This window comes from Pan troglodytes, chromosome 6, assembly GCF_028858775.2.
Source record: "Pan troglodytes isolate AG18354 chromosome 6, NHGRI_mPanTro3-v2.0_pri, whole genome shotgun sequence".
Classification (NCBI taxonomy): Eukaryota; Metazoa; Chordata; class Mammalia; order Primates; family Hominidae; genus Pan; species Pan troglodytes.
In genome coordinates, this window is record NC_072404.2 from 30,563,781 (window position 1) to 30,577,214 (window position 13,434).

Here is a 13,434-nt window from a genome sequence, read left to right on the forward strand (position 1 = left end):
AACATCCACAAGCATCAAGACAATCCAGGAAAACATGACTTCACCAAACAAACTAAATTAGGCACCAGAGACCAATCCTGGAGAGACAGAAATATGTGACCTTTCAAACAGAAAATTCAAAATAGCTGTTTTGAGGAAACTCAAAGAAATTCAAGATAACACAGAGAAGGAATTTGGCATTCCTTCAGATACATTTAACAGAGATTGCAATAATTTAAAAGATTCAAACAAAAATTCCAGAGTTGAAAAACACAATTGACATACTGGAGAACACATCAGAGTCTCTTAAATAGCAGAATTGATTAAGCAGAAGAAATAATTAGTGAGCTTGAAGATAGGATTTTTGAAAATACATCAGAGGAGACAAAAGAAAAAAAGAATGAAAAAGAATGAAATACACCTAAAAGACACAGAAAATAGTCTCAAAAGAGCAAATCTAAGAGGTATTGGCCTTAAAGAGGAAGGAGAGAAAAAATAGGGGTAGAAAGTTTATTCAAAGGGATAACAGCAGACAACTTCGCAAACCTAGAACAAGATATCAATACCTAAGTACCAGAAGGTTATAGAACACCAGGCAGATTTAACTGGAAGAAGACTATCTCAAGGCATTTAACAAGCAAATTCCCAAAAATCAAGGATAAAGAAGGGATCCTAAAAGCAGCAAGAAACTAACTGCATACAATGGAGCTCCAATATGTTTGGCAGCAGACTTTTCAGCAGAAGTCTTAAAGGCCAGGAGAGAGTGGCATGACATATCTAAAGTGCTGAAGGAAAAAAACATTTACACTAGAATAGTATATTCAGCAAAACTATCCTTCAAACATGAAGGAGAAATATAGACTTTCTCAAAGAAAAGCTGAAGGACTTCATCAATACCAGATCTGTCCTACAAGAAATGCTAAAGAGAGTATTTTAATCAGAAAGGACATTAATGAGCAATAAGAAATCATCTGAAAGTCCAAAATGTACTTGTAAGTACACAGAAAAAACACAGACTATTATAACACTGTCACTGTGGTATGTAAACTACTCATATCTTAAGCAGAAAGACAAAAAGATGAACCAATTAAAAATAGTAACTACAGGGCTGGGCGCAGTGGCTCACGCCTGTAATCCCAGCAGTTTGGGAGGCCGAGGTGGGTGGATCACCTGAAGACAGGAATTGGAGACCAGACTGCCCAACATGGCGAAACCACGTCTCTACTAAAAATACAAAAAAGTAGCCGGGCGTGGTGGTGGGCGCCTGTAATCCCAACTACTCAGGAGGCTGAGGCAGGAGAATCGCTGGAACCTGGGAGGTGGAGATTGTGATGAGCCGAGATTGCGCCACTGCACTCCAGCCTGGGTGACAACAGCAAAACTCTATCTCAAAAATAAATAAATAAATAAATAAAACTACAAAAACTTTTCAAGACATAGACTGTACAATAAGATATAAATAGAAAAAAGGAAAAAGTTAAGCCGGGGGACAAAGTTAAGGCGTGGAGTTTGTATTCATTTTCTTTTTATTTGTTTATGCTAGCAGTGTTAAGTTGTTACCAGCTTAAAATAATGGGTTACAATAATGGGATGGTATTTGCAAGCCTCATGGTAACCTCAAATAAAAAACTTACAACAGATACACAAAAAATTGAAAGCAAGAAATTAAATCATACCACCAGAGAAAGTCACCTTCACTAAAAGGAAGACAGGAAGAAAAGAAAGAAGGAAGAGAAGACCACAAAACAAATAATAAAATGACAGGAGTAAATCCTTACTTATCAATAATAATTGAATGTAACTAAACTCTCCAATTAAAAGACATACACTGGCTAAATGGATTAAAAACAACAAAAAAAGACCAAATGATCTGTTGCCTACAAGAAACACCCTTCACCTATAAAGACACATATAGACTGAAAATAAAGGGATGGAAAAAGCCCATGCAAATCACAGGCAAAAAAACAGCAGGAGTAACTATATTTATGTCAGACAAAATCGATTTCAAGACAAAAACTATAAGAAGAGACAAAGAAGGTTACTATATAATGATAAAGGGGTCAATTCAGCAAGAGGATATAACAATTGTAAATATTTATGTACCCAACACTGGAGCACCCAGATATATAAAGAAGATATTATTAAAGCTAAAGAGATAGGCCCCCAGTGCAGTAATACCTGGAGACATCAACACCTAGCTTTCAGCATTTGACAGATCATCCAGACAGAAAATCAACATCAGACTTAATCTGCACTACAGACCAAACAGACCCAATAGATATATACAGAACATTTCATCCAACAACTGAAGAATACACATTCTTTTCCTCAGCACATGGATCATTCGCAAGGATAGACCATACGTTAGGCCACAAAACAAGTTTCAAAACATCCAAAAAATTGAAATAATATAAAGTACCTTCTCTGACCACAGTGGAATAAAAAAACTATATAGCAATAACAAGGGGAATTTGTGAAACTATGCAAATACATGGAAATTAAACAACATGCTCCCGAATGACCAGTGAGTCAATGACGACACTAAGAAAAATTGAAATTTTATTGAAACAAATGATAACAGAAACACAACAGCAAAACCTATGGGGTACATCAAAAGCAGTACTAAGAGGAAGTTTATAGCTGTACATAAATCAAAAAAGTAGAAAAATTTCAAATAAACAATCTAACAATGCATCTTAAAGAACTAGAAAATCAAGATCAAACCAAATCCAAAGCTAGTGGAAGAAAAGAAATAATAAAGATTAGAACAGATATAAATTAAAATGAGGAAAACAATACAAAAGATTAATGAAACAAAAGTTTGTTTTTTAAAAAAGATAAATGAAGTTGACAAACCTTTAGCCAGACTAAGAAAAACAGAGAAGACCCAAATAAATAAAATCAGAAATGAGAAAAGAGACATTACATTAATACTACAGAAATTCAAAGGATCATTAGAGGCTACTATGAGTAACTATACAACAATAAATTGGAAAACCTAGAAGAAATGAATAAATTCCTAGACACAAAACCTACCAAGATTGAACCGTGAAGAAATGGGATCAAAGCCAAAATAACAAAAAAACAAGTAATGGGATCAAAGCCAAAATAAAGTCTCCCAGAAAAGAAAAGCCAACAAAAACCTGATGGCTTCACTGCTGAATGTTACCAAACATTTAAAAAAGAATGAATACCAATCCTACTCAAACTATTCCAAAAAACAGAGAAGGAGGGAATACTTTCAAACTCATTTTACAAGGCCAGTATTACCCTGATACCAAAACCAGACAAAGACACATCAAAAAAAAAAAAAAGAAAACTACAAGCAGTGATGCAAAAATCCTCAACAAAATACTAACAAAATGAATTCCACAATACATTAAAAAGATAATTTATCATGACCAAGTGAGATGTATCCCAGGGATGGAAGGATGGTTCAACATATGCAAATCAATCAGTGTGACACATTATATCAACAAAATGAAGAACAAAAACCATTTGATTATTTCAACTGATGCTGAAAAAGCATCTGATAAAATTCAACATCCCTTCAAGATAAAAAACTGCACATAGAAGGAACATAGTTCCACAATAAAAGCCATATATGATAGACCAACCAGCTAGTATCATACTGAAATGGAGAAAAACTGAAAGCCTTTCCTCTAGGATCTGGAACACAACAAGGATGCCCACTTTCACCACTGTTATTCACCATAGTACTCGAAGTCCTAGCTAGGGCAATCAGACAAGAGAAAGAATAAAGGCATTCAAATTGGAAAGGAAGAAGTCAAATGATCCTTGTTTGCAGAAAACATGATCTTATATTTGGAAAAACTTAAAGACTCCACCAAAAAACTATTAGAACCAATAAACAAATTCACTAAAGTTGTAGGATATAAAATCAACATACAAAAATCAGTAGCATGTCTATAGGGCAACAGAGAACAATCTGAAAAAGAAATCAAGGAAATAATCCCATTTACAATAGCTACAAATAAAATTAAATATCTACAAACTAACCAAAGAAGTGAAAAATTTCTACAATGAAAACTATAAAACACTGATGAAAGAAATTGAAGAGGACACAAAAAGCATGGAAAGATATTCCATATTCACAGATCAGAAGAATAAATATTGTTAAAATGTCCATACTACTCAAAGTAATCTATACTTTGTAGAGATTCAATGCAATCCCTACAAAATACCAATGATGTTCTTCACAGCAATAGAAAAAAAACTACCCTAAAATTTATGTGGAACCACAAAAGATGCAGAATAGCCAAAGCTACCTTAAGCAAAAAGAACAAGGCTGGATGAATCACATTACCTGACTTTCAAATTATACTGCAGAGCTATAGTCATTAAAACAGTATGGTAATGGCATATAAACAAAAATACAGACCAATGGAATGGGATGGAGAATCCGGAAACAAATCCATACATTTATGTTGAACTCATTTTCAATAAAGGTGCCAAAGGCATACATTGGGGAAAGGATAGCCTCTTCAATAAATGGTGCTGAGAAAACTGTATATCCCTATGCAGAAGAATGAAACTAGACCCTATCTCTCACCATATACAAAAACCAAATGAAAATGGATTAAACACTTAAATCTAAGACCTCAAACTATGAAACTACTATAAGAAAACACGAGGGATACTCTCTAGGACATTGAACTGGGCAAAGATTTCTTGAGTAACATCCCACAGACACGAACCACTAAAGCAAAAATGGACAAATGGAATCATACCAAGTTAAAGACTTCTGCACAGCAATGAAACAACAAAATGAAGGGACAACTCACAGAATGGGATAAAATATTTGTACACTACCCATGTGACAAGAGATTAATAACCAGAATATAAAAGGGGCTCAAACAACTGTAGGGAAAAAAATCTAATAATCCTGTTAAAAATGGGCAAAAGATCTAAATAGACATTTCTCAAAAGACGACATACAAATGTCAGACAGGCATATGAAAATGTGCTCAACATCATTGATCATCAGGGAAATGCAAATCAAAACTACAATGAGTTATCACCTCACCCTGGTTAAAATGGCTTTTATCCAAAAGACAGGCAATAAAAACTGCTGATAAGAATGTGGAAAAAAAGGGAATGCCTGTACACTGTTGGTGGGAATGTAATGCAAATTACTACACTATGAAGAACAGTTTGGAGATTCCTCAAAACACTAAAAATAGAGCTACCATAATATCCAGCATTCCAACTGCTGGATATGTACCCAAAAGAAAGGAAATCAGTATACTGAGGAGCTATCTGCACTCCTACATTTATTGCAGCACTAGTCACAATAGTCAAAATTTGGAAACAACCTAATCCTCAATAGATGAATAAAGAAAATGTGGTAAATATACACGATAGAGTACTATTTAGTCATTAAAAAAAGAGTAAGATCCTGGGATGGGCGCAGTGGCTCACGCCCATAATCCTAGCACTTTGGGAGGCTAAGGCAGGCGGATCACGAGGTCAGGAGTTCAAGACCAGCCTGGCCAATATGGTGAAACCCCATCTCTACTAAAAATACAAAAAGTAGCCAGGTTTGGTGATGGGTGCCTGTAATCCCAGCTACTCGGGAAGCTGAGGCTGGAGAACTGCTTGACCCTGGGAGGCGGAGGTTGCAGTGAGCCAAGATTATACCACTGCACTCCAGCCTGGGTGACAGAGCAAGACTCCGTCTCAAAAAAAAAAAAAAAGGATAAGATCCTGTCATTTGCAACAACAGGGATGGAACTGGAGGTCATTATGTTAAACAAAATAAACTAGGCACAGAAAGATAAACTTCACATGTTCTTATTTATTTCTTGAACTAAAAATTAAAACAATTGACCTCATGGAGATAGAAAGTAGAGGGATGGTTACCAGAGGCTGGGAAGGGTAGTGGGAGAGTGGTAGGGGGATGCGAGGATAGTTAATGGGTCCAATAAAAATAGAATGAATAAGATCTAGTATTTGATAACATAACTTTAGGATACCTAAAGAATGAATAAAATCTAGTATTTGATAGCATAACTTTAGGATACCTAAAGCCAATAATAATTGTACATTTTAAAATAACTAAAACTGTATAATTGGATTGCTTGTAACACAAGGGATAAATGCCTGAGGTGATGGATACCTCATTTTACATGATGTGATTATTATACATTGTATGCCTGTATCAAAACATCTCATGAGATGTAGTTTCCCATTAAAAATTCCTCATTAAAAAATGTCATATATCCCATAAATGTATGTATATATATTTATGTAAATATACGTATATATATTTACGTAAATATATGTATATATATATTCAGTGTAATTTTGAAACATTTTAATTATGAAGATTTATCATGGTCATGACATTGCTTTAATATACTGGTTTCATATAATTTATTTAATTTGGAATTCCTAATAAAGAACCAAACTTCTCGTTACTGTATGTGCATAGAAAAATGTAATCTGCTTTACCAAAATTCCCTTTACAATATGATGAAGAATAAAAGTGGGATATGCCTTTATGGTAACACCCTCCTCAACCCCCAAATAGCCAGGAAAGCACAACGCAGCATGGTCTCTGGAAAACAGCCGGGACCGCGGCCCAGAACTCAGGGGAGGGAGCTGACAGGTATGCGCACTCCACAGTCCACTCACTTCCAGACATTCAGCCAGGAGAAAGCCTTCAGAGATCATCTAGTCCAACTATCTCACCTACAGCTGGGGAAACCGAACCCAAGGGCAGAAACGGCTTACCAAGTCGACCTAAGTTATTGACCAGGAATAAACTTACCAGACCCTAGGAAATTAGAAGCAACAAGCTAGTGGCAGAGGTGGGGTGGGCTGTGGCTTTTATACTTATGGTAGTGACAAATGGCAGCTGACCACGGAAGACAAGGCAGACAAATGAAAAGCGTATTACAGAATAATAATGAAAGCTTATTAAACACAAAAATGAAAGAGCTTATCACACGAATCCGAGTCACTATGAAAAAGACTCAATAAATCGGTTATTCTCCATTTAAAAAAAAAAAAAAAGTATGTGACATATCTTAGAATAGTTTCCGTCAAGAATGCTAAGATCTGCACAGAGATTGCATTCAAAGGGGTCAGCTCCAGGTATCCGGAAGGTTAATTTCTGTGGAATGCCTTCCTGCCCAGCACAGGCTTGTTTTTTCAAGGACAAAGTTTGTTTTTTGATAGGTGCACACATTTCATAGACAATAAAGCTAATATTCTGATTTTTGAGGCCTAAAATAACTTGTCTGCAGATGACAACTTATCTAAATGACCTGAAATAAAAGTGACTGTAAATAAGCCCTCGGGAATGTACAGTCCTTAAGCATCACGAACTGCCACTCCCAAGGCCACGCATGTATCAACAACGCCTTATCAATCCCAATGATGTTATGGGGAGTCCAAAGACAGGCAGACAACGTGGATAAGAATTCATTACTCCAGCATGACGTAACAAGAATGTTAGCTTTACTGAGCTCCATGCCAAGAGCAGAAGTCTTCCCTTCCCGCCCCTGTCCTCCCCTTCCCGCCCCTGTCCTCCCCTCCCCTATAGTTCACCTTGTCCTCCTAGCCGCCTAACAAGGGTGAGGTGATTCTGTGATAAAACTCCTCTTTGGGTTCTAGTCCTTGTATTTATTCTTTATCATGCTTCTGGTGGCACCACTCCCCAGGGCATCCCTTCCCCCATCACCACTACAAGTAATAGGACTCCCGAGTCCAAGTGATCTCATCCCTGTGTCCAGGCACCTCCAGGAGAGCAGGCCTCGCTATTATGCACATGTGCCTGCTCAGGATAGTTTCTATTCCATGATTCACCCACCAGGCATCCTCCCTAGGGACGCGGGTTCATGCCTCGGCCTTTACATTCTGTGCTATCATTTTAACGACTTTTACATGATTTAGAGGAAAGAACAGGAGCTTTGGAGCCAGAAAATCCTGAGTTGAATCCCAGCACCAGCATCCAAATTGAGCTCTGTGTCTGGGAATAAGTTATTTCTCCTTCCTGAGCCTTGGTGCCATTAAGTGTAAAAGGAGATGGCTGTGCAGAGTTAAGGAGAGGCTACATATAAAGTGCCTGGCACACAGTAGGTGCTCTGCGGATGCTTTCCTTTCCTTTCCCTCCCCCACTCCCTCTTCCTCCACTCAGAACTGTTGGCTCTGGCTTTTCTCTCTGGAATGTTTTCTCCCATCTCTTCTCAGTGACCCTCCTCATATGCTTCCTTTTAGCAAGAGCTTTTACACCTGAATCATGGTGTTTAAAAACCTATATCAAGAAATGTGATTATAGGACATTGCCAAACTGTGCTTCTTGAAATAGAAATAACGAGACTGCAAAGCGCATCTAAGCTAGAGAGGGTTGGGTGAGACTGAGGGAGCAGAGAAGACGCTCTGGACACCCCCCGCCTCCCTTTTCCCCTTCCCCAGTGCCACCAGATTTAGCAAATGAAAATGTAAGACACCCAGTTAAATTTTCATTTCAGATAAATATCAAATACATTTCTAGTGTGTCCCAACAATTGCAGTTGAGAAGGAAAATGGGACTCTAGCAAAGGTAAGCTGTAGAGAAAGGAAAATAAAGATCATGACTGCCAGAGACAGAGGCAGCTGTCCCTTCTACCTGGTGCTACCACAGAGAACTTCAAATTATCTGACCAAAAGGGAACCCCTGGTGGAGTCACAGCTTTGTGTGGTCTTGGAGTCCTAGAAAGTGCCCGTAGGCAGTAAACGCACAGCCATGGTCCTTCAGTTCCAGTAAGCATGGGCAGTTACTGGAGAGGGGCTTGGGACTTGAAGACGGCAGCTGCCCAGGCACCCTCAATGTCTGTACAAAATCCACCCACCTAATGCTATGTGAGTTTTATCGTATTTTTTATTAATTTTTAAACATAATTTTGTGGAATGAGCACTTATTTAATATTCCATACAATCTTTAAAATGTTGCAAAAGATGAAATAAGCCAGCCATACTTAAATACAAGTGAATTTTCTCTTAATTTATTTGGATTTGAATTTTTGCTTTAAAAGACTAAAGGGCAACAAAATTACACAGGAAAATGCACATTACTGTACAAACTGAAATATCATCCCCGCTGAATTACTGCCATAACTTCTCAACTGAACTCCCTGCTGCTGCCCATCCAGTCTCTTAACTCAGCAGCCAGAATGATCCTTCTAAAAAATACATCAGATTACGCCCCTTCCCTGCCCAGAACCCTCCACTGGCTCTCAGTAAGTGTGAGCCTTTCCAGTGGCCTTCAAGGTCCTGTGGGACTTGGCGCCCCACCCCTTTCAGCCCCTCCGATTCTCCTTTCCTGCCCTCCCCTTGCTCACTGGGCACAGGCCACCCTGGCCACTGCCCACAGCATCCTGCCCAGATGTCCCTGTGCCTTCCCTGCCCTCCTGCAGAGCTTTGCCCTAATGCCAGCTTCTCCATAACACCTTCTCTGGCCATACTTTCTAAGTTCGTAGCCCCCATTCCTAGCACATCCTAGCCCCTCTCACTGCTGCTGATTCCCATCAACCTACTGCACATTTTACTTTAGTTGTACATTTGGTATCTCTCCTCACTAGAATGCAAGGCAGACATTTGGGCATTTTGCTCTCTGCAGCCTCCCCAGAATGTAGAACAGTACATGGCACATAGGATGCACTCAATACAATTATTTTTTGAATGTTGAATAAATATAAGGTAAGAATAATGATGAGCTATAGTGTGGTAAGATGTATTTACCGAAAGCCAAACAATGAATAAATGTGGGGTTTTCTTCAAGACTTCAAAGACTGAAAAGAGCTCTTATTTTTGAACTTTTTTACACGCCTCTCACTTGCTTTCTTCTTTTTTTCATCAGAAAATTATAGAGCCAGAGGGGGGTCATGACTTCCTGGCTTCTAAAGTTAATATTCAAAAATGCAGGACAGAGCATTTTCACCGTTGGCATTTTATAAATCATGTGACTGAAGGAAGTACATATTTGCCTGAAGTAACATCCTTTGAAAGTGCTTCCCAAGTCTCCCCCCCTCAGGCTAAGAACAGTCAAGCAATTCCAGACTAAAGCATGTGCTCCTCATGAAATTTCAACACAAGCGCATTCAATACATGTTTATTGATCGGCAGAGATCAAATCTGTCGCCCTTTTAACAAAGGTCCAACTGAATGACCTTTAAATGTGAGATGTGTCAAAATCCAAAATGCCAAACAAGTCTCCTTACCTCTCGGCAGAGTCTCTGATGAGCTGCTGCAAATCCACCTCCTGCTTCCTCAGGGTTCCAAATGAAGACTGGCTCTCCACGCGGCTGCTGCCCCCCAGGTTCAGCTTGACCTTCCCCAGTGCAGTCTCCAGGGTTCCACTCACGTGGTTTGCAAACTTGCCCTCATATTTCACAAAGTCCGACTCCACGACCACTGGAATGGAGGAGACGGAGCAGAGGAAGCTGATGATAATAAGGCCACCAAGATGTCTTGGGTCATTTAGCTTTCCAAGCCTGTGCAGAGCCCCGGAAAGCAGAAGGCTGGCACTCAGATGGAAAGCCGGCAGCCATGCTGTGTGTGTGGGCAAGAAAACAGGGCAGCACGTGTGTGTGTGTGTGTGTGTGTGTGTGTGGACCGCGGGCACACAGTGGACCAGTGCAGCACGTGTGTGTGTGTGTGTGTGTGTGTGTGTGTGTGTGTGTGTGTGGACCGCGGGCACACAGTGGACCAGTGACCAGGGCTCCACTAGAAGCTTTTCTCTTTCATTGGTTTTCAATCCCAATATGTATAGAAAGGTGCACAGAAAGGACTAATGAATAAAGTTAGCGCCTGTTTAACCACTATCCAGGTGGATCAATAGGCCATTTTAAATGTGTACTTTTCCAGGGTGAAGACTGAAAGGGACTAGACAAAGAAGACACCTAAACAGAGAGAGAACAGCAGCCCCTATTCTGGATGCACCGCGAGAGGACGGCCTTCCTTGGCCGCCTAGGCCTGTCTGAGGGCATCTTGTCTACCCACCCACCAGTCTTGGAAAACAATCCCCTGGCCCTTATTACCATCTCCAATCAAATTATTCCCTTCCCATATTTATGATTCTCTCTCTGACCTCTACCCAGTCATTCAATTCCTCATCATATAATTCCTTATCTCTGACTTCCTGATAAGGTCAGTGGACATGCCCTTTTTAAAATGATAAATGTCTGATCTCATATCTAAACTGTCAGCCTTCTCACATCTCCAGGTTTCTACTATTCTCTTTTGTAATCCAAACAAAAACCACCCTAAAAATAGCCTCTGTGTGGTGGCTCACATTTGTAATCCCAGCAACTTAGGAGGCTGAGGCAGGAGGATCCCTTGAGGTCAGAAGTTCAAGACCAACCTGGGCAACACCAGCTACCCTAGAGGCTGAGGTGAGAGGATCACCTGAATCCAGGAGTATAAGGTTACAAGTGAGCAATGATCATGCCACTGCACACCAGCCTGGGTGACAGAGCAACACCTTATCTCTAAGAAAATATAAAAATAATAACAAATAAAAATAATGATTTTAAAAATAGTCTCTATCATCACCATTTGGTAAGGAGACATTAAGAGTCCACTAGGAACTTCACACTTGGCCTTTTCCATTGTCCTGACCCAAGGCTCTCCTGGGCTCCCGGCTGCCCTTCACAGGGGATTCAAACCCACTGGCAGTCTGAAAGGCTTCCTTCCATCCACTCACTGCCCCAACACCCATACTTCACCTACACTTCTTCCACTGCAATCAAGAAAACCCACTCCTCAACCAGGGTTAATCAGAAGTAATCACCATTCAATCACCTTTGAAATTTATAAAACAGAGAATCATCTCCTGTACCACCAGCCCAAAAATAAGAATGGTGTAAAAATTTATCCTATTCATGGCCTTTTTTTGTTAATATCCCATGGAAAACAAACATTTTGGGCAATGCCTTGGGAAGAAGGGCAGAGCAGACATAAAGAGGTTAGGATTCTATCCCTACTCTAATATTACTAACCGGGAGAATTTGGGTAATATTCATTTCCCTGAACCTCAGACTTTCATGAGCAATTTGGAGATAATTAATGATACCTACCTGATGGGTTCTGCTGCAGGTTTATATATGGAAAGCGTGTAAGGTAGAGTCTCACACAGAGCAAAGGCTCAGTCTCTCCACTGTGTTTAGGCCACAGAAATATCATTTTCTAATAAACGGGACAGTTCTAGGTTCTACAAAGTACAGCAAAGACAGAAATTTTATCTTCAGGACACAGGTCTGGTCTTAGGCTTATTACCACTCCTGGAAACCCTGTCCCCAAGACTTGATCCACAGCAGGAAGGAACAGTCAAGATTTGTCTGTGTGTTCTGAAAAGCCACTCTAGACACACCTCTGAAGAAGATGTCATTTGTGCACACTTCTGCATCAAGCTGTCAACTGCTGTTGGTGGAAGGGGAGAAATGAGGGGACCCACAGGCCATCACTTGGACTGCCAACACCAGTCACCACCCTACACCCTTCACAGCCCTGGGCAACACATATGCCAGTGAGGCTGCGAGTGGGAAAAAATAACAAAGGTGAAGCATCCTGACTCTACCCAGTAGACAAAGTAGAAGACGCTTCTCGTCACCGCCCTAACACCAACAGGACACAGAATCCAGGATGAGCTCTGACCCCAGATGAGCATGCTCGGGGATTCTTCACCTGCAGTGACCGCCACTGGCCTCACCAATCCAGCACAAGTCTTTGTGATCTTTCAGGACACCACGAAAGAGGCATTTCACATCACAGAACAGTAAAACTCCAATTACTCAGGAGTTCCTGGTCTATTTTGTCATTTTTTACCCTCTTGTTCCTTTTCATATTTAGTTATTTCACCGTTCGACAGAAGTTCTGCCAGAAAGCACACAGATTCCCGAAGGGGAGGGTGATGTAAAATTAACATCAATTCATTTGCCTATTGTGTGACAGCTCTGATGAGCTGACTGGAGACAGCACTGGCTGGAATCGTTTCCTGGAAGAAAGTTTGAAGATTATCTGTAAACTCAAATTATCTCCTCTACCTCTTTTCCCCCTTAACAGAGATGCAATCACAAAATTAGAGAATTCTAGAGCTGAAAGAGGATTCACACATCATTTTGTCCAATAATTAAGAGCTGAAGATATTTTCATGTATCACCACATTCGAAAAAGTAATGTAGCAATGAGTAAGTACCAAGTGTTCAAAAAGTTTCCATCCTCTGCTCCAGTAATTCTCTAAGAATTTATGCTAAAGCAGCTGCCTAAAAAACTACAACAAAAATGCACATAAAAATGCTCATTGCAGCCTTACTTATTAATCTTTTTTTTTTTTTTTTTTTTTTGGAGACAGGGTCTCACTCTGTTGCCCAGGCTGGAATGCAGTGGCACAATCATGGCTGACTTCAGCCTCAACCCCCTGGGTTCGAGCGATCCTCCCACCTCAACCTC

At 39.9% G+C, this 13,434-nt stretch overlaps 1 protein-coding gene across 3 annotated transcripts in view; it reads right to left on the bottom strand.

Annotated features, from left to right (window-relative positions):
- GSDME (gasdermin E) overlaps positions 1 to 13,434 on the bottom strand; it is a 59,615-nt gene that overhangs the window by 36,164 nt on the left and 10,017 nt on the right. For all 3 annotated transcript variants that reach the window (XM_003318356.6, XM_001159685.7, XM_063815265.1), the window contains one exon: positions 10,206 to 10,398. In XM_003318356.6, coding sequence (XP_003318404.4) covers positions 10,206 to 10,398 — 193 coding nt within the window. The remainder of the gene's footprint in view (positions 1 to 10,205; positions 10,399 to 13,434) is intronic.